The 22698-nt window shown below is 37.9% G+C and overlaps 1 protein-coding gene across 1 annotated transcript in view; it reads right to left on the bottom strand.

The window, feature by feature from the left end:
- Nucleotides 1–22698, bottom strand: part of GRM8 (glutamate metabotropic receptor 8) — a gene marked incomplete at both ends in the record, with an annotated part of 347563 nt that overhangs the window by 180269 nt on the left and 144596 nt on the right. Inside the window, 3 exons of the mRNA XM_082479348.1 lie at nt 13193–13330; nt 14501–14655; nt 15137–15272. Coding sequence (XP_082335474.1) covers nt 13193–13330; nt 14501–14655; nt 15137–15272 — 429 coding nt within the window. The remainder of the gene's footprint in view (nt 1–13192; nt 13331–14500; nt 14656–15136; nt 15273–22698) is intronic.

Genomic DNA, 22698 nt, shown 5'->3' with positions numbered 1-22698 from the left:
TGTCTCTATTTCAAGGTTCTGTGCAACCTGTCTGTAAAGCTCTGCTTATTTTCATCTCACTTTTAAGATCTAAAACTCTTGTCTTCTGAAGTGAAAAGCAATGTAGCTTCCCTTCTGATCATTCCTTTAAAGCTTTTCTTATCCTACTCAGCCTTTGATTACTGACCTCTCTGTGATTTCCACACAAAAAATCAAGTTATTACCCTCATTTGGGGGGCCATATTCTTTCAAATTTCATACCTCTTCATGTCAATAAAGCAACACTCATTTACAGCATTGAAGCTTTGGCCATTATTCATCCTTTGTACTTTATCTCTGTGCAACTAAGTTGCAATATCTTTGGACTCGTTTTCCAAAGCCCCTTTCCTTTATTATCATCCTAAATTACATGAAAGACAATTTCACAGAGGAATTAGTGAAAACAGTTCGAGCAAAATGGAGAGCGACCTTACTACTCATCCAAAATTCAACCCAAATCTTATGCAGACCTGAAAGTCTCATACTGCACCTTGCAAAGGTACGGGTCAATCAGAGCCTGTGTAACAGAGCACTGTTTAACAGAGAGCGCCAGGCAAGTTTTACCGTGAAGGCTGATATCCGGGCCACAGGTAGTTCTGCTGAAAAAGTGCAGAAGCTACAGTATAATATGTAGATTTATCTGCCCTTTTTCCTGCAGGCTGTCAGGCACCGAATTTTATGTTCCACACTACCCCACTGCACAGAGAAACTGCAAATGTGAGACCTTTACATTCTCACTTGCTGTTCTTTTAGCTGACATGAAGACTTGTACAATCTAATAAGTGAATTAATTCTTCTTCCTTGAATTATTTTTTGCTCTCTCCCTTTTTAAAACACTGTTGCAACTACGGATTTCGCCTAAAATCCAGTGGAAGGGTATCAAAAGTTCATGAACAAGTTTCTTATTCTTCCTATTTAATTTCAATATAATTTTGCAGAAAAGTTATACTTATATATATCCACTCTGATTAAAACATAAAAGCAATGAGTTCCAGGAATTAAACCCCTGAATGTGTGTGCTATCAGTAAATAATGAGCAATTTATAGAGCAAATTTAGACTCCCTTTCTCTTTCCAAATTCTGTGAAAGCCATTTGTAATCTTATGTTTATCATTTATTTGGAATTACTAATTACTAATGGTTAATTTGTGTTCTGTACATTGTTCTTTCTGGATAGTTTTTATCTAGAATTTGAGGAATGTTACACACTTTTAACAAAGATGCAGAACACATGACAGCCTTTTTGTCTCTTAGTCATCCTATTCGATTTTGCAAATTGCTTTTCTCTACTGTGGCCTTTTGGCAGATTCTAACATTTCTGTCCTAGTTAAAAAGAAAAATCTATTATTCTAGTAATCTATAAACGTGGACTGTTTGTTATATTTTCAGATTTTATATGTAATGTATCTTGCAAGAAGGTTCCGTGAATTGCAGAGCTGATTCTATCACGCTCTGAGCCAACATTACAATTTTCCTAAAACTGCCACTTCTAGAGTCTCAGGCTCTTTTTCAAAATTTAAAAGGAATAAAATGAATTTGTTTCTTGTTTGCTCTAGTTTCAAAAGTCACAGGAAGAGACAATTTAAAATGTTACCTTGAAGTGCCTCTGGTGCTGGAAATTATTTGTTCATTTCAAGATGAGAGAATAATTGTTGATCTATCTGAGAGTCTCTGAAGAACTGCTCTTGCAAGGGTACGGCTCAGGAAAAAGTCTACCAATACTCAGAATTGAACACTGAAAGTGAAAAAGCACCCTTATTTTCTAAGCTAAACAAAGCTTGTGTGGCACTTAAATTCCGCTGGACTCCTCTGAATAGGTTTATGGCATGTGCAAATGCCAGCTTGTTTTTCTTCTTCTTTGCTTGAAAGAATAGAACAGAAACAGAACAGTTAAAAAAAAAAAAAAAAATCTGAAAAATACAATTTCTGACCCAAAGAGTTTATACTTCAGCACACGGAAAAGCAGGGAACAGATGGGAAGCAAGGGAAAATTGAACAGCATGGTAGACCATGGCCTTAGCACACCACCTGCCCCGTGACTGCAGAGCTTTTGAAAGCATTTGGGTCTAATTATTTTCTGGGGTCAGGTGGAATGTATGTAGTGCATAGTTAAAATTCAAGACAGTGAAAGGGAAGGTCTAAGACAGTAACGAATCAACCAAGACCATCCTTGGCTGACAAAACTTCAGTAAATGCTGGAGATACAGTAGAAAAAACTCACAGCATTAATCACCCATTGTTTACTGATACAGTTGAAGATACCACTAATGGAAGCGCACCTTATCCCACAGTATCACTTTAATAAATTGAAAGCAACTTATTTTCCACAGGGTACGTAGCACGCAAGATCACAACACCAGCTGCTTTTGTCTCAGTGACAGATCATGTACATTATGTAGATTCATCAAAGATTTTAAAGCCTTAATTTGTCTGTCTCCTGGGATTATCTCATCACGGAATAAAAGGATCTTGGCCAGAATAATTAAATATTTCATTTTTAAACAAAGCCTAAATATAAACCCGAAATATAAACTTTTGTCAACAGGTCCCTTTAAAATAGTTTGCATAACTCAACAGGATATTGCATCCTGAAAATCTATGGTATTATCAAGAGGCAAATAGTCACATACCCAGATCTGAGGAATAGTTGCTGATAATCTATGTAAAGAGGACTACCATGTATTACCTTCCGTTTTGTTTCTATCTGTGAAAATATCTGTAAGGATGCTAAATTATCTCAAAACATTTGAGTAATATACTCATAATTAATACGAGCAAATATTAGAGTTATCACCAGGATCTTGCATGAACTGTGAAGGCAGATTGCTATGTTGAGAAGGTGGTGATCCACACAACCATGGAATGGGATTCATTTCACTTGACTCGAGGCGTCTAAATACGGGGCACCTCATCCAAATTAGTCGTCTAGGTCTATTTGCAGTCCGTAAAGAAAGATGGGCTTCCTCACAGGGTAAGTCATACCAGTCTAAGCAGCTTAATAAGACATGTGGAGGTGGCCTGACAGAAGCTAAAGAATTAAGTAAATCCTGCCTCGTGAGCTCCACCCAAGGGCAATTCTGCAAACCCTGAACATGTACTAGTCCAGAGCTAGAATGGGGGTCAAAATCATTATGCCCAGTCATGCAGTTAAACCAGTGTAAGTTCAATGTAACAAATATACCTCTCCTCCCCTGTACACCGATTTTACCACAAATTGGGGACACTTGTGCTTCCACCTGACCTTTCATAAGAACCCTCCATACAAAAACACCTATCTCAAATATTGGCTACAAATAATATTTTGGAAATATTGAACTATAATTGGTACAGTTAATGGATACAGTTATCCACTAAAAGCCAAATTCTGACCTCTTTTTCTACACTGATTTATACTACAGCCCATTATGTATGCCCCATTGATTTTGCTGGGTCTATTTCTGCAATAAAATTCTACTCGGTAGATTAAAACACATCTGCATCTGTTTACAGATGACCAGTCTGAACTCCCTTCCACAAAAGGTGAACAATTACTTATAAAACAGGGGTAATTCACAGGTGAATAATTATTCAATATATTGAAAATGATCATGATCTAAAAGCAGTCCACACTAAGTGTTTTCATTGCTGCTTCATGAAATCATGAAACCACTTAGTTTACCTATACGTTAATATAATTATTAAAAACATAGATTTAATTTGGGTATTGGTGGTATCTAACATCAGAATAAGTTTAAACTTTTTTTAGTATCAAACATTATCAGTAGAAAGACCACAAAAAAAAAATTAAATAAATTCCTTTGTTTTACCCTTGTGCTCATATTTGTTTTAACTTGTTGATATCCTGTAAATCAATATTAACTAATAGAGAAAAAGCTGTTTTGTGCGAACTTCTGCATCAATAGTTTATGATGTAAGTCACTCTGCACTCCAGTATATGTGCGAGATGACATTTTTCTGCAGTTACAAAAAAGCCACTTTTTTTGATCCACTGAGAAACTATGTACTGGTAAATTTAAATGCATATCTTGAATCAGTGCATACTCCAAGAATATTAAAAATAGCTTATAAATATTGATCTGTGTATTAAATAAACTTTTTTCCCCTCAGAACAGCTGATCAATGGAATAATGCAGTTAGTTTGTCGTTAGCGGTCTTCTGCAAATAAGGGCCAAGAGCAGTCAAATCCTTCTTGTTGGCAGGAACTGAGCACAGAGAGGAATCTACACCCTTCTTATTTACTCAGAGGGATCCATGTCATTAGTAGCCGATTTCCCTCATCATACAGACTCTGAAAACACCAGATGGGGGGGTGTCCATCTTTCTTCGGCTCTACCTGCTCAGTCTCTTGAGTGCAGCTACACATAGTTTATGTGGATGAGGAATGTATTTTTGAAACAAATTTCCTGGCTGCCTTCACCCTCACATGGTGGAGCAGTCTTGCTGTGCACAATCCAAGTGCCTTTCAGAGGAAACCAAACTGTAGGATGAGTGCCGGGAATACAGCAATGGCCCTCCATCTCAAAGGACCATACTAACCTGAAGTAAAATCATTTGAAACAAGTACAGTGAGGACCTTGAATGTTCATCATCAACTACTACTACTTTGCTCTGCAGAGGTGCACTGTTTGATAACACAGAGATGGTCTCAGGGCACCTGGGCTTCCTGGGGAAGAAGGCCACTCTTCCTTCACCCAACCAGTATCCCCCAGGAAAAAATGTATCACAGACAACTACTTGTGAATATGGAAGAACAGTTTCAACCAAATTGACATGCTTGCTGCTGATCCAGGTGACTAAGTTTCCCCTCCAAAATCCTCAACAAGATTAGTTCACAGAACAGTGCTAGAGTGGTTGGACAGTGGTCAACAGGTTTGAAGGATAAGTAACCCTCTTATGAGGTTACAAGGAGCAAATCATTCTGTCTGAACCAGCCAAAGACATTGAAAACTATGCAGCTAATGGTTCTTTTTGAAGACTTAAGTATTTTTTATTGTACTACTTGTAGTCTAAGGACTCATCTAGTCAGGTAGCAAGTATGCACCCCAAATGTGCATCCTTATAAAATGTTTAAGCACTGTAACCTGAAAAGCTTGAATAATGGCACAAATGATGTATATACAAAATTAAAACAGTTTTTCCAGTCTTCTCAGAAGGCAGGATTACAAGAACTTGCTGAGAAAGGAAAACAACAAACATCTTATGTACTTGAAGAAGGATATCTGGGACTCAGGCTCATACAGAACTTGTCTTCCTGTTCACAGCAAGGATCTGTTTGTGGCAGACTAGGAGAACAAGCTGATGAAGAATAGCATGCAATGCTTCAACTAACAACTTCCGTGTTCTACTAGCATCTGTCCAGAGTGACTGGTACTGGAAATGACGGAGTAACTTACTATCATCTCCCATGAGCAAGGATTGCGTACAGATGACATTCTTACACGTGTGACATCTAAGTTACATCATAGAGTAATATTGGTTACAAGTTTTCTGAGGCTACATTTGAGCAGGTGCAGTTCCAGAGTTCACACAAAATTGCACTTAAAGTAACAATTCACATGCCATTCTTGTAAAGGCTCTGATCTGGAATAAGAATTTCTGGATTCATAAGTAACCAGCAAACACATCCGCAGATGTGCACCTACATATGTGTATTAAAAGTATTCCAACTTGGCAGCAAGTGTATCAAATCTAAAATGGCAAGATACTCCGTTTAAATGATTGTGCAGTGGAATATGACTCATAATTTTGTAAAACATTATAAATCTAAAATTGATACATTTCCTGAAAGAATACAGGACTTGAACTCTTATTTATGAATAAAATTATAGAGAAACAAAGGCATCTATGGAGCATATCAACAATTCCTTCTTCATATTAGATAAGAAGCTTTTTTTAATGATACGTTTTGTAGGTGAATTTAAGCTTTGACAACAGGATTGAGAAATGATATACCACTGGTTATATTATAAATATATATATTCTCCCCCTCTACTCTGCACTGGTGTGTCCACAACTGGAATATTGTGTCCAGTTCTGGGCTCCCCAGTTCAAGAGAGACAGGGAACTGCTGGAGTGAGTCCAGCAAAGGGCAACTAAGGGCTTGGAGCATCTGCCTTATGAGGAAAGGCTGAGAGAGCTGGGACTCTTTAGCCTGGAGAAGAGAAGGCTGAGGGGAGACCTTATTATGGCGCACAAGTATCTAAAGGGTGGGTTGAGGAATGGAGCCAGGCTCTTTTCAATGGTTCCCAGTGACAGGACGAGGGGCAATGGGCACAAGTTAGAACACAGGAAGTTCCGTTCAAATACACGGAAAAACTTCTTTACGGTGAGGGTGACAGAGCACTGGAACAGGCTGCCCAGGGAGGTGGTGAAGTCCCCTTCCCTGGAGATTTTCAAGACCCGCCTGGATGCAGTCCTGAGTAATGTGCTCTGGGCAATCCTGCTTTGGCAGGGGAGTTGGGCTAGATGATCTCTAGAGGTCCCTTCCAACTCTGAAACTCCGTGATTCCGTGAAAGACATCTGAAAATACTAACAACTGGTAAAACAACAAAATAGATGACAGTAAGTGAAATGAAATCATATCAGTGAATGGGCCCCCGATTTGACAGCTCTCGGACATACTGAGTTATGCTTATGCACATTAGCAGTTGCTGGAATGAAATACTATTCAACTTGAATCCTCTGAAATTCTGTAGTTTCTGGAATAAGAGCCAGAACTGGCCCTTTGTAAGACAACTGGATGTGTATATTTTGATCAAACACACCTGAAGCCATTGTCTTCTATTGCTTATCACTCTATCAGACACTGACAGCAGAGAGTTGGCAAGGTTCATGCCTGACAGTTTTCCACCATCAGGAGAGAATTTCACCTAAACATTCTGGCCTGATGTATAGCATGAGAACATCTGTATTTCAGTCTTGTTAATTTTGGCAGAATGTCACTCACCATTCTCAGACATCAGCTTTTTTTTTTTTTTGGAATTTACTACCCAGGCTTCTGAAATTGGGAACCAGAGAAAATCTGAAAACACAGTGAATTTATGGCCTATGGTATACCATAACAAAGAGATTAAACTTCATTTAGGTTACTGGAAGAGGTCTTGGCGCCACCTGGGACATGATCTATTGTCCTAAAAACAAAACTGAATGCTCTCTGGCTCCATATATTATTTAGTGGCACACGATGCAGTTTGATTTAATGCTACATTAAAGGCAGCACAGGACCACTGCAGTGCAGCTACCTGTAACACACAATTTTCATAGTTCTGAGATAATGTCCAAAGCGGAGAAAAAACAGCTTAGACTATGACAAATACTCCTCAAAGTCTTTTGTGTCCAATTGATGTGATGGGTAGCAAAGATTCAACAGTCAACTTGGCTCCTGCTTATCATGCTGCAAATTGGACTACTGTGGTTTTTACACGTACTTACACAAAACAGCAATAGACATTTTAGAAATACAATTAAAAAGTCAAAAATCATCTGCAATGCGTTTATAAGCTACTTCTCAAAAGGGAATCAAGAAAATGTCAAACAGCAAAAGAAGAGAAAGAATAAGAATCGCCTTTTCTACCTCATGCCTAAACATATTGGTCACAACACACAAGTCTCACAAAGAGGGAGAGCATGCACTTCTTTCTGTGTGCTCAAAAACAGTCCCTCCTGAGCCTTAGTGCCTTTTGGGAACTGTGGTGCAACTCACCATGTGTCTTAACCACATCTGTGCTGATTTTTTTTAACTTTTTGTAGGTCTCTTTAGGACTGATTTTATGGTAATGGAACCATTACTCAAACTAAATAGCAATGCACTGCACCTCTGCAAGATTCACATTCTGCTACTGAACTTTTCAATTTGATCTATAAATTTTTCAGAATGTGGCTCAATACACACATGAGTAAATCTACTTCTTTCTATTACTATTTTTACATCCATTGTATTTATGAAGAGGTTAATTAAGAGAAAACAATTAAATAATGTATCTGTAAAGTTCCTGGGTATGCCTGATGTCTATTATACTGCACTGTGATTATTTATTTTTTTTAGTGAAACAAATAGTTCAGTTTGATACAGCAAATTGAAATTAAACTAATTCACATGGGTCTCTATATGCTTTTGGAAACTCTTCCATCTTTATTTTTAGCAGTGCAGTCAGTCATTATAGGCAGTTAAAGGCTGATTAGGTTTGCAGAGTAGTTAAAACGCTAACCACACAAAACAGGGTGAAAGACTACTTCTGTAGGGATGTGCATGAAGGAGCTTTTTTAATTAACATTTTTGTTGAGGTTTTATTAAAAGGCCACATTTTGCTCTTCAACGACTGCAAATACTATGATAAATGCTTGCCTTGAAGGGATACTACGGGGAAAATCCAGAACAAATCTCAATGGAACTGTATCTTCTTACATCAGATTTGAATTTGAGGCTACAATTGCACACATTAAAACATGATACAGTAAGCAACTTTACTTCATGTTAGATTTCTATCTGCTTATGCATGCAAACACAAGTATCTACATGTGTATGCACATATATACGTAAAAAGGACTTCTTCGGAATGTTTTGTTAGAATGAAATCAAATATTAACATTCTGTGAGGTTAATGGAAGCAAATCTGAGTACGTTTCATTTAATTCTTACCCTTCTCCCTTAACTCTTCATCATTAATATCACTTTCTTTTTCTGTCACTGTGGTTTGGTCTTCTGAAATAGTGATGGTGCATATTGTCAGCCCCACAATTCAATGCAATTTTTAAAGAGGACTCTGGGATATCTTTGTCTCATTTTCAAATCTTTGTATTCATATTTTTCTACATTTCTTTAGAAACCTACCTTAAGGTCGGACTGACAATTAATAGCTCAACAACCAAGAGCTGTAGTTAACAACACAATACCAGGAATATATCTGGTCAGTCCACAATGTTTCTACATAATGCTAAATCGTCAGCTTCCACAAACCTGGCCCATCAATTGAGTCAAGCAGGCAGGTGAGGGTATGGGAAGATTTTCCAGGATGTTAAACTTAAAGTAGAGCAAGAAGCATACCGTCTCTGCCATCTCCCACAACCAGGGTGTGATCCCTTGCTCTTGAAGAAGGTAGGTAAGCAAAGGATGAACGCTGTCTCTGTCTTTACATTTTTCTGTTGGGGCACAGGAATGAGTGTAAAGCCTCTCATCTCACTTCTTATTCCCACAAAGAGATTCCAGTGCTAAAGAAAGGCTCTTGAAGATCCCTGAAAGATTCATGTCTCACTAAAGATCTTTTTATTGAATATAGAAAACCCACACCTTGAATAAATATGTGAAGTGTGGCTTCTTGTAACCTCTACAGACAGTTCAGTCCTTGCAGTGCTCCATTCTTTTCTGTTTTGTTGTAGTAAGACACACAAGTTTTCTCTGCAAATGCCTTTCCCCTTCCCCAATTAAAAAAGTTTAAGGGTAGTCATTGAATAATTGTTTCATGTTTATTCAGTTAATGGCCCAATTTGATTTTTTTTTTTTAGCTCCAGAAAGGTCGGAACAAAAAAGTCTCTAATATTTTTCAATGAACTATTCTAATCATCTTGATGATTTGATCAATCCACACTCACGTTCAGAAACACATAGAGCTAGTTCTAAATCAATAGTGGCAAAGCAATTACTTTTTCAAAGTTTTGGTGAATCATTGCTTTCTGTAAATTGGCAAAAATCAGAAAGCAAATGATCAGGCAAACTCCAAAGAAAGTTATTATTTTATCTATCTCCAAAGCACAAATTATTTTAGGAATAAGAAGCAACAACAACCACAAACAAACAGTTTTTTTAAAGAGCATTAAAATAGCAGTTTTCTTTAAATAAATTATTTAAGCCATTACAACACTAGACTATAATAATCAGTAACGTATAAGAACAGGAGGTACGTATAAGGAGGTAAGATCACTTATGCCCTTTTGTAATTCTGAACCTTGAAAGAGAGGAAATCCCTTTCAGGAGTTTCAGTGCTAAAAAGAGTGTTGATTTTACATGAAAAAGAAAAGAGAAATATTCTTCTCTATAAAGCATTTTCTAGTATCTTCACAGGAAAAAAAAAAATGCTTGAAATTGGATTAGATTGGTAGCATCCTGACTGCAGGTAGTAAAAATTTAAAGCTATGAACAGATAACTTGACTAAATAGAGAACAGGGATATCAGTTTTGTTGTTGTTAGGAATTACAAATGTCATATGAGAAAAAGGTTCAAGTACCTCCTAGCTAAGATAAACAGGAATGCCTAACAAAAGACATCTCAAGTCTGAGGAAACTTTGTAACTATCAATTTGCCTTTTAATATCTTTGGAGAGGAAGATTTTCAGATTGTGGCTGTATCTCGAACTTCTGGATTTCTTTCAGTGTATCAGTGGTTATTGACACGCTATACGAATTGGGCTGGTGGGTAAAAGACGAAGCAGATCTTATTATCTGCAGTGCCCAGATAAAATATGGGAAAATTAGGATAAACGGTGTTTGTAAGTTCAGTCTTCAAGTCCTGAACTAGAAATGAGAATACATTCCTTTTAAGTATTGAGCTGAAATTTAGGACTGAGAAAGGACATAAGTTTCAGAGAACACTGGCAAGTGGGATAGGCCAAGGATCAGTGTCTTCAGTATGAAGTTATAAAAAAATTGAACATAACAGCTCCTATATTCTTGTTGAAATTCGGGGGTTCATTCGTTTCTTTCATTTACCACCATTATTTCAGAGCACACTTGGCCATGAAGTAACGTCTTTGGCCTTTCAAGGGAAAGATATATTCACAGATGGGATATTCTCCTCTAATCTTGAGCAGATGAAGAAGATCACAGCAGACTGACTCGTCTGCTTTCGGGGCTGTGGTATGAAGAACCAGCCAGGATTTCATTGCTGCCTCTCTTTTGTGCATGGGAGGCCATGATAAATGAATTGGGGTGGGTCAAGATGCTTTTTGTGATTCTTTAGGTCTAGACTTGGGGCAAGGGGGAGGAGGGGAAATTCACGCATTATCCTTAAATCACAGGAGGTTTATTTTGAACTTCCACACTCATCTCTTGATTCATTTTACTTAAAATGAACACACTTTGTTGGTGTTCTTTTCATCCAACTCTTTAAATTTGAGTAAGGTAAGCATAGCAATCATGAATCACCATCTTCTTTCAGGTCTGCTGCTGTCCAAGTATCTTTTCTATTGTAGTAAGCACCTTTAAGCGGTTTTAGTCAAGGGTCCTATCACTCGTAGCTACTCTTACTTGCAGAATAATTCATAGCTTTTTCCCCTGCAGGTGAAAATGCCTGTGCAACCTTCGTATGAGGCTGCCCACATCTTAATCCCACCCCTTGATACCATGTTAACTTTATCGGTGCAGAAAATCTGTTTTCTTTCTGTTTTCAGGCACAGAGATCATACCACAGTTTTGTTTCATAAAGTATACAGATATCTGTTTCAAATAGCAAATTACTTTGAATCTATCAAGACACGGCCTATGCATTTTATACACTACTTTTCATTTGGTAATTCAATTTGACAGACGTGATGAGGCTGAAACAAGTCATACAACCATCTGTGGTAACATTTAGAGCTTCCCAAACTACAGCACATATACCACTCATTCCACCTGAAGAACTTCAAAAATGCATCTATTTTCCACTTAAAATAGTAAAAACAAAATAATCCTTTCCCAGACACGGGTAGCTACCCAGCCATGACTTACCGCTGAATGAACCAAGGCCAATGAGTAAAGGATTAACGAGCTACCATTTAGCTCACTGAGGAACTGAATATCCTCCTTTTCTTTGTGGAGTACGCAGTAAAAGGCAGAAAACAAGGCGCCGTTGTTGAAATGAGGGAGTGCAGGCATGGCTTCCACATTTCTGTGTGAGATCTATCTGTGCATCGCAAAGCCCAGTGTAGTAAGTCTTTGAATCGATGGCACAGTACACACACGATAAATCTGATGGTTCGGGAAGCGCAGGATTAACAGCACACGTGGTTGGAGACTGCACGGAACGTCTGTCTGACAAACCCAGGAGAAGGGTGGTTCTGGCGTGCAGCTTTTGTTTGCAGAAAGTTTGGAAGCGCACCCCCATAACAACAGCTGTGTGACAGTGTCACCAGGCAGCCAGAAATCTTGGAACCGCAAGAGAACAAGAGCGTTCACGTTCCACGTGGAAAATATTTGGTGAAAGCAAACACTGGCAGGGAAATCGAGGCACATGGATGACTTACGTAGAGCAGAAAAATGAGTATTACTGCTGCCACTAGTCGCAGAGATGGTGGTCGCTACCACTACTGCTAGGGGTGGCGGCAGTAATTAAGCAAATGACACTGGGAGCCCTGACATTAGGAAAAAGTACCTATACAAAAAGTAACATTAACAGTCTGCTGTAATCACAGCAGCCTAAAGGTAACAATCTTTCGCCTTCTGTGAGTAAGCCTTGTAAAACCTTGTAACCAGTAAACCCTGCAAGGAACAACAAAAAGCCAACATCTCACAGGTGAGATGAAACTCAGATCTACTGATGCGACTGCTGTATTACCCGTTGTGACAATTGTGCTGGGGTATGATGCCTCAGCAAGCAGGTTTGAGAACACCAGTGCCAGTTATATAGAGTTTTTGCTCAAACTTCACAGAGACTTTCAGCTTTATAGTACGATAAAGAAACCTACAATTTATTTTGACATGAGGACAAGTGAAAGGGACGTATTGATTTGATTTTTATTTCATCCTCAAACACAGTTTGTAAACTAAATAAGGAGTTCATGACTTGACCTATCATCAAGACCTCAATAGTTTAAATAGAAATTTAATTTTCTCTGTATAAGCTTCAGGGATAACAATATGAGAATTACTGTGATGTGCCTGTTCTCCCCAAAAAATCATATTGACAACTATAGATGAGGTGAGAGAGGAGGTCATTGAAAACATGAATGGAATTGAACCACAGCCACAGATCTTAAACAAAATCTGTACCATCATTGGATTTGTGCAAATTAGCTACTAACTTCTCAAACATTGCCCATGAATTTTTTCTTCAGGTTTGAGAAAAAATGTCACACTTTTCTTACAACACAATAATTTGTATTGGAGAATTGAAGGCAGCCAGAAAAGTGATGAAAAGGAAGCAGTTCTGTTCCTGCACTCCAATAAACAACTTACAGATAATGTTTTACTTTTGCTGTTACCTGTGCATTTCTTGATATTGCTATTTCTTTTCCCGTGGGATCCTAACTTGCATCCAAAGTTCTCCTCCCAAAATTCTGCAAACCATACATTTCTTCGATTGTTAGCAAGTGTTCGGCTCCGAAAATATCTATCAAATCCTACATTTAAAAGAAGTGAAAGAAGCATTAAAATATTATACAGTATAAAAATAGTAATGTAAAGACAATAAACAGACTTTGTATAAACATCAGAACAAGAAAAAGCTTGAGGTAAAACATACTATGATAAGATATTTTATGAGCATAGTAGTATCTAAGGATTAAAAAATAGTATATTTTTTATTATCCCATATTTGCTGTAGAATAAGATTTTTTTAAATACCTACAGCAGTTAAAGAGTCTCTAAAGCTCCAGCAGAATTCTATAATTAAAAAAATGCAATGCAGATGGTTAGGGAAATTTTTAATATACAGATGACCCAAATAAATAATTACAAGAATTACAATAATTACAAGAAATTAGACAAACTATGATCACTACTTAGTCAAAGACTGTCATACAAACAAATATCATATCAAGGCCACTTGAAATCACCAGGTACCCCTCTGTTGAGCCAGAGGGCTTCCAGGACACCTAAAATTCTGCTTCTATTTATATGTTTAATGACCCTAGTTGAGAAACTAAAGATTCCTACTTAGACCTGGTCAGACTCTGCACCAGCCTTACCCCTACAACCCAGCAGCCATATTGAAATCATGACTAACACAGACCATCTGGATTAAGCTCTTTACAAATGTTTCCATGTGGGATCAATAGTGCTCTTTTTTTGTAGTTGTTTACTAGTTCAGAGCACTTACCCAGACAGTAAGAGATGTTACTATGTCCAGTACCATCCCAGGAATAAGGTGATTCAAACCAACAGCTTCCACTTCATCCACCAAGTCAGAAACTTTGTTAATATAGTGGCTTCTTAAAGTAAGCTTAGGAGAGGAAAGCAGAGCCTAGATGGATCTCCTCCCAGGAGGACGTGCTGAGTTATCATCCATTTGATACTCTCCTTTTTTGTCCTAAAGAACCACCAGGCTACGGGTAAGAAGCTCTCCACCACACTTGCTCTAGTTATTAGACAATTATAAGACTGCCTAATTGCAGATTCAGCGTCTCCTCATCTCAATAGAGACATTAAATAAATATTGGATCAGGCCAACTCAAGTTTTCCCTGATTTCCCTGGATTATGGACTATGTGATTTTTTAATTACTTTTTTAAGAGAGCTAGAGTGCTTGAACGTTGTCAGAAAATGAGGGATTTGTGCCATGTGCATTCCTACCATCTATTGATGTTCTTTTGGGCAGAATGGTTACTGCTCCTTCCGCAATCTCCTCCTGCTGCTGAACGGGTGAAATTTTTGACCCCCAACTATCTGAGCCAATCCAGAGGAAATGTCCAGATTGATTTGCTTTTTTGGCTGCTTCCAGTATTCGCCTGCAAATAAACAACAAACAGCTAATTAAACAAACTGCATTTACAAAGAACTTGAGAATCCCTAGCATTAATTCTGGCTATGCATAAGTAAGCTCACACTAACCAATTAGTCAATTGTTTTCACAGTCTAAAGCAAATTCAACAACAGCTGTAGTGAACTCAAGATACAGTACTGTACAAGTTAATTTGTTTCATCTTTAGACATATTTTTCTAACATTCTTATTGGTTTCCTCCTTTTCAGTCACCAAATAACAATCTGTTGGAGCTGCACTCTTAAGAACTGGGAACAGGTTACATCTCCCCAGAATAAAGGACCAGCCCACTATATAGTAGCAACTCAATTTCCTATCACCAGAGTTCCAAGAATTTTTACAAGGGATTAAATCCAAAACCTCCTGTGTTACTTTATTCTGCATCAGCCATTTGAGCACCTCTGTGAAGTGAGAATGTCTTTAACACACAAAATTAGGAAATAGGCACCTAATATCATCTTCATTCGCAAACATGATCACTGCTCGAGCATTTGGAGTTTCCAACAAGCGCTTGATGATCTTTTCAAATTCTCCTGGTCTTGGTTCTCGAGGGATTTTGAGTGACTGAGCAATGCAAACACCTCCTGAGAAAAATGTAAAGGAAAAAAAAAAAGATAATTTTAACACATTAAATATCAACACTTCAGGTAATCCATGGTTAACCAGGCAGGCAAAGAAAACACGATACTAATCTGTGATACAGCAACACAGCCAAAAGTTACCTTCTCTGTTTATTTTGAAATATGCACTGTACAAACTTACACACTCATACTGCATTAAAGAGTTCAACTCAGGTAGCTGTTACTTTATTTTTTTATATAAAATTTAAAACAGCATCCTGAGCCAGTCCCTCAAGCACCATCCTGTGGCTCAGCTGGATTGAGTTCCACAGACCTACCCCAACGTATAGCAGCTGAGAACCCAGCCTTGCCACAGGACTGCATTTGACCACGGAGCCGTGATTTGACAGTTATCCCATGTTTGTAACGAGGCTCTTTGGTATCACATCCTGTCATACACCTCTGCTTTTTCAGCAGAGAGTATAAAGTTAACAATAAATGCTGTGGTTACAGAATCAAGTAGAAAACTTGAAATGTTCTTTTATGAACGAATACATACATATCACTTCTAACTCTTATTATGACATTCTTAATTAAGTTGTCTTAATTATTTAAGAGGTTTTGGGTTGTCAGTGAATATTCTAAATTACTAATCAGCAAATGAACACAAACTCAGCAATGATATTTATATCTCTTCCTGACAGAAGGAGGAAAGTGCTTATTGAAACCTTTACATTTTACCTGTCCTGTAAACAGGGACAAATTTCTACAGAAACTCAGTGATTTCTAATGGTTTTCATACACCAGTTCAGAGGAATCTCTGCTTCCCAGTTACAACGCTGTTATCAATATTTGAGCAGACAAGGAGAGAAATTCCTTAAGCCTGTTTCATGAAACACTGAGTCCAGATTGGCACCAATTTCCTATACTACAGATGATCTTTGTGTGACTGTTTGCTGATTTACTTTAATTATTTTTTCGTTAAGAACTATTGCCTGATTCTCACTGGTACATCTAACTCCCACCAATATTTGCTGTTGCCTGTTACTCCCAAAATAAGAGTCTCTAGTGGAGAATCTAATCATTAATAAAACCAGGAAATGAAGAAAATGAGAAAATGTTTATTTCTAACAAAAAGTGACATGTTAGTAGGGAAAGGCAAAGCGAATGATAATGTTTGCATCTCTGCATCTAAATACTTCTACAGCAAAGACTGCCTTCAGCGTGAGTGAGAATAAGAATGTGCTTTAAAAGAGCTCTTCTATTTTTAATGAATGCCAGTATTTATTTTCTGATGTATAAGATCATTCGGGGCATATACATATTAAAGGTAATTAGACAACTAAAGTCATAGTTAGATGGCTATGTTGTAGACGGAGAGGCTCTCCAACTTTCTCAACAGTTTTGTCATCCCTATCAAAATGTGAACCTTATGTTTTTCCAAAGTACTTTACAAATTAGGTTAATATACACTGTCAGTGATAGGATTTGAAGAAAAACAGGTGTCCAGCCAGATGCAGCTTGGGATGTAGAGCTACATGAGGACATTTCAAAGTTCTCTTGTGTTAGCTTTCTTAAGCTGTATGTATTTAATCTTTAAGAAAAACAAACAAAAAGGTATTTATGAAGCCTTTTTTATTTCTTTTACTCATATGTAATATTTAGAAAATCCTGGGGATTCAATATCAGATTTTGTTCTGCCTCTGTAGAATCTCATCGACCTCAACAGTTCTCTGCAGAGGCAGATCCTAAGTTGGAATCAAGTTTAGACATGGCATAATGAAGCATGGGATTATCAACTGACAGTACAAAAATAACAACTTTCAAATGAAATCAGCCAGTTTTAGTCACGGGCAAAGATATCACCTTTTTCAGCTACGCATCAATTTCTTGGGAATTTAAATTATTACTGTATTAGATTGAGAGATGTATACAGATTTATCCCACATTCTTTTCTGCCTTACATGAAATAAATAGTATTTGCAAATCAGAACATCTGCCATTTCTAACAAAAATTGTTTGTACACATTTCTTTACCATCTATAAATAGTATAAAGACATAACATAAATAATTTATCTGTTTTAAAATGAAATAGAGTGCCTTTCTCTGGCAACACATTTCTTCACATTTTTACGAACAGCCTGGCTCCCCATGACGGACAGCTAATTTGCCTATAACAGCAGATGAGCCCGTATAGCAGGTGACCCTCATATTCACCAGGTATTTTTGACAATCCAGTAATGAAAAGATGGACACTGTACTATGAAAAGCTTTAGCCAATTTTCTGAAGTGATATTAAGCTATTGTGATAGACACTCAAACAGCCCTTTACTGCAACCTCTTTCTCAAGTAACAGGTCTGAAATGTAAGAGAAATATTTAGCAGTCATCCTGTAAATTTAACAAACAGCCATTCACTGTTAAAAAGGAAAAAACAAAAAACCGTGCCAAGCTTTCAACTGTCCCCAAAGTCATTTGGGCACAAAAAGTAAAACAGATCCTAGAAAATGACATAAAGAAATAGACTGTTACCTCATAAATTTTGAGCCTACATTTTCCAACCATTTCTATTCATGCAATGGCCCTTAGGAAAAAAAAAAAACAACCAAACATTCTTTCCATAGAAAACTCAAATTCAAATGTTACAAAATGCGTACATATAATACACTATATACAGCCATCTACATTCCGTGTGGAAGGAACATCAAGCAATGAAAAACTGCACTCTCTAAAAAAGCTATTTTCAGTCAAGATGGTGTAGAAGAAACAGCATTCCATCATTGCAGCAGCAAGTTCAGTCATGACGGTACTGTACATCTTAGCATCTCTACATTGAAGAATGTGTTAAGTACTAACAGGAACAAAATAAAACGCAATTCAGCCTTGTTGCTACATTTATAATGAATTGTGTAAGCTATCTCCAGCACACAAAACACTTTGTGTACACCCTTATCTTTTTATTGCATATACAGCTGTTGCGCAAACAAATAACAGAGTATCAATTTTCAGCTAATGATGAAATGCTAGATCCACAAAGGTACTTACCACATTACGGTGTCTACCCTCTCAGCACCCCGCTGCCTTTGAAATCTACAGCCTGGGCTAAGTGCCCAGACACAGAGAGAGATGAGTGTCTAGGAAAAGGATTCACAGGAGCCAGCAAACTGAATAAGGAATAATTATTACTCAAAAAAAAAAAAAAAAAGCTAGCAGAGGTACTAAGAGGTTTTAAGGCCAGCAGTTAGGATAATCTTATGAAGTGCGAAAAAAAGACAGATTTCCCAAATCAAGATGAAAGAGAGTTTGAGAACAGATGTCTTGTACATAGTACCAATGGATTTACCATTTGCTGCTGAGGTGCCAAAGGGCAGATGGTTCAGGCACCTAATGCCCCTGGGGGATTTATGGCTGTGAGTCGTAAGAACAAATAGTGTCTATGTGTTTTGCCCTGTCAGCATTTCTGACTGATTTGGCATGACGACCGATTGTCCCCTGTTAATGGTTTCTAAAATGTTTGCCATCTTTCTTTGTCTAGGGATATACCTAAAAACCCACATTGGTCTAAATTTCCCTTGGCTAAAATTATGATTAATCTAACATTTGTATGAGGAAACGAGAACTAACCGTCTTCTTACCAAAAAGGAAATGTTGTTTTCAAACCCGGTCAATTAAAAGGACTTATGAACGGGCTTCAGAGAGGGCTGCATTAAAAGCCGTTATTGAGACCAAGAAGGGAGTCAAACAGACAGACTCATTTCAGGTAGCTCAACTAGGAACAGATAGCGATAACCGTACCCTGTCCTATTGTACCCATTCCCTAATTTATATATGACAGAGGAAATGAAATTAAGGGTTTGCAGCTGTCACACATTTTAAAGACATTAAGATGGCACTGCTGGAAAGAAGTTCTTCAACTACTCCGGGGGAAAAAAAGAAAAAAGTCTTAGCACCAAACTGTGCTAAAGCCTCTCCTGTCTGTTCTCAGATCTGTAAAACTAAGGTTGTACCCAGTCATCCCAGAGCTTGATTTGAGGAATAAAACAGTTAATATGAACTGCACTGTGCCGGTGATGATAAGTATCCATTTGTCTTCTGCCTAACAGCTATCAAGTGTGATATCCAGCACCTGGGGACAGGGGACGACGAAGGGAAGGAGAGCAGCGGTGGGAGCTGGAAACCAGGCTCATGGCAGGCAATGCCCCACTCGTGATCAGGGCTCAGTCCAGCGACTCTGCACTGTGGTTACCACCTGGTAACTCATGTGCGTTTAAAATGAGAACATACTCAGTCCTGATCTACAATAATATGGGTTTGGGTTGTTTTCTCCGTTGTGATAAAAATCACATCTTAAACAAATTGTTCCGTGCTCGGCTTGGCTTGCTTACAGGTGCTCTGTGTAACACTGCTTGCGGGAAATAGGTTATCACCAAACAAAAAACTGGTAGATTTTGAAAATATTGTCAGTACGCTGGATTGGTGAGCTTTTCCCTTTCTTTTTATGCTCTTACAGCAATGAGTCTACCGAATAAAGAATAAAGCAAAAGGGAAATGTAGTACCTGCATCATTTTGGTGGTTAAACTTACGGTGATTTTATAATGATAAATATTCATTCTAGCTCTCAGGGGTTCTGAAGTCATAAGATGGCATGCTAATTGTAAACCATTAAATGCTCGAGTATGCGGAGGTGGGTGTCAGAAGAAGAGATGTTGAGTGTGTATTTGGAAAATAGCAAGCAGACTTGGTAGAAAACTTGCACTAACAAATGAATCTCCTGCAGCAAAGACTGAAAGATGAAGCTAAATATAAATACAAGGGCCATATTCTCTCCTACCCCAGCTAGGATCCAGCACTACCTTATGGACCAACTAAGTAGGACACACAAGAAAGGGCACTGTCTTTGTATCAAAAAAAGCTGAGGATAGTTTTCAGTCCAAATACGCTCAGTGTTGGGACCACAACCATACCACTCAGAACTATTTTATCTCCCCGTGCGTATACCTAGCCCTACCATTGTAAAAGGGGAAGGGATCAAGCTATGCGCTTGCTTTGACAAGCTATCTATTTCTTAGCCTAAGGAGGCATACCTCACCTGACTCAGCATACATCATTGCAAGTCAGTTATTTCATGGCAGCTTCATCACAAATCACATTGTTCCTGAAAAAGCTCAAGACAAATAGCCAGAGCACATCTGCGACCCAGTCCTACCTGGCAGGACTTCCTCAGCTGCTTTCAAATATACATTTATTTTTTTTAAGATGAATTATATGTGACTGGTCACTAGGCCAAGAAAATTTTAATGCAGGCCCGTGGAAAGTTTCCAAAAGACATTACAGAAATATATGGAGGCAGAGGAGTTCTTATTCCAAGTAGGGGAACAGATGTCAGAGACTCAGAAGAAGCCTCGGTAAGAAACTCTCCTGTGAGGCACACAGTGTGCTGTCACAGGCAGACGCAGCCTCTGTCTGACAGGAGACTTCACACTTCTGACAGTATCACATGATGCAAGAGAACATGAGGAAATCCAGACAATCACATTCCTCCTCCTTTTCCAGTCCTTCCCTTGGTTACATTGAATGTCTAGAAAACCTAGACCTGTTTATATTGAAAGTCTCTTCCAATTGCCAGTTCAGCATGAAGATTAAAAACAAGATGTTCCTCACTCAAGTTCCATTGACAAAAATCAGGATAGACTTGGGACTTAGTGAATCCATCAAGACCTTCTTTTTAAGCAGACAGTTCATTATTTGATAAATTTGGATGCTAAGAGATCTGAATGTTAAAGCAAAATAAGGTAAGAGACTGTTCTGCCTGGGACTTTCGCTGATGCCGACAATCAGGAATTTTTAGGAATTATTCTTTAAACCACAACCAACTTGCTGCCATCCTCTTGTGTATCCTTAGACGCCTTTGATAATAATTTTCCAGAGTATGAGTCAACAGGGAGTGACACCTAGGAAGGTATAATTACAAGTTGAAGATCAAACTTCACAAGCAAATAATTCTTCAAAATGTAAATGTCTCCTTAATGCCAAAGTACTGTAGGTGGGAGGTCTGAATGCAGACGTGCTTTCATTGCTGAGCTGCCTTCACTTAACTACCCCAAGAAACCCTATGATCACCAATGTGCCTATATGGACTTCGGGGTAGCTTAGCTTTTCGGATAAAAACCTGAGACCTCTGCCTCTCACTGAAGTCCACGCCATGGCATCTTCACTGCTATTCATGTCCAAACCTAGTTAAATAAAATCTCATTGCAGTACACCTCCTTTGTTGCAGTCACCAACTAACTGCAGAGTGGAAATATCCTAAACGCTTGTGGCTTTTCATTTCCTCGGAGGCTCACCAAATACCTCAGCAAACAATTCAGTTACTCTTGCAAAGACAGGTAATTCTTCAGCCAATAGCAGCAATACTTTTTTGATATAAGGCAATAGAAAGAAAAACATTTAAAAAAATAAGTAATTTAAATAATACTTCGCTCTGAATGGACGAAAGTGGCACCTAGCATCCAATACGCTAAAACATACTGGAGGATGAGAGCTTTTGTTATAATCTTGTAACAGACAAAAGCAGTCTGCATTTTGAGCCCATACAGTGATGTCTTTTTTCCTTTATTTAAGTAAAAATGCATTTTCTCGAAATCCCTTCATATTTAGGACAAAGATGTTTTTAACATACAAGCAGGTAGATGATGCTTTTTCACTAACACATCAGTTAGTTTCTACTCAAAACTAACAGCTTTTAAGAGATCAACATCTCACTTATTTTAGTGTTTTAGAAAATGCCTTTTAGCAAAGTTTTTTTGGGCCTTCCTTTTATTCATTCTTTTGAAAAATAAAACCCAAATTAGAAGACATCCAGTGAAGCCAAGAAAAAAACCCAAAACATTCTGATAAGTACAAGTCACCCGTTCCATTTAAATCTGTTTTTTTACATTCCTATATGTATTCACAGGCATACAGCCATGCATATTTCACAAACACATGCGCTCACACATATACTTACATCATGGGCAAAGCAGATGTTAATTCTAAAATAGAAAAGGAAGAAAGGAAAAAAAAAAAACAACAGTTCTGGCTCCATATAAGACCACTGACTATTGGCTTCAGTCATCAGAGTCTGTCTCTAAGGTGACATGAAGCCAGAGAGATCTGTTATTTTTATGCTTCCATTCTGAACAGTAAAAAAATCCTCTTTTTTTTTTTTTCACCCTGGAAGAAACAGTTCTGAGTGTACCACTACAGCTTCCATTAACACCAGCATCTGACGGAAAATAACTGCAAGGGTTATTCTCACCATCACCAAAACTACTGATTTTTTTTTTTTTTTAGATTTGAAAAAAAAAAAAACACAAACAACACATTTTTCATCCTTTGACTTTTAGTGCGATTTGTGTAAATGAGAGCCAACTTTCACAGTGTTGAAAGTGAGAGGCTAAAAGAAAAATT

Source organism: Vanellus vanellus (assembly GCF_965231255.1).
Source record: "Vanellus vanellus genome assembly, chromosome: 1".
Lineage (NCBI taxonomy): Eukaryota > Metazoa > Chordata > Aves > Charadriiformes > Charadriidae > Vanellus > Vanellus vanellus.
The sequence above is the reverse complement of the archived record's forward strand: the minus strand, read 5'-3'. Positions and strand labels throughout refer to the sequence as shown.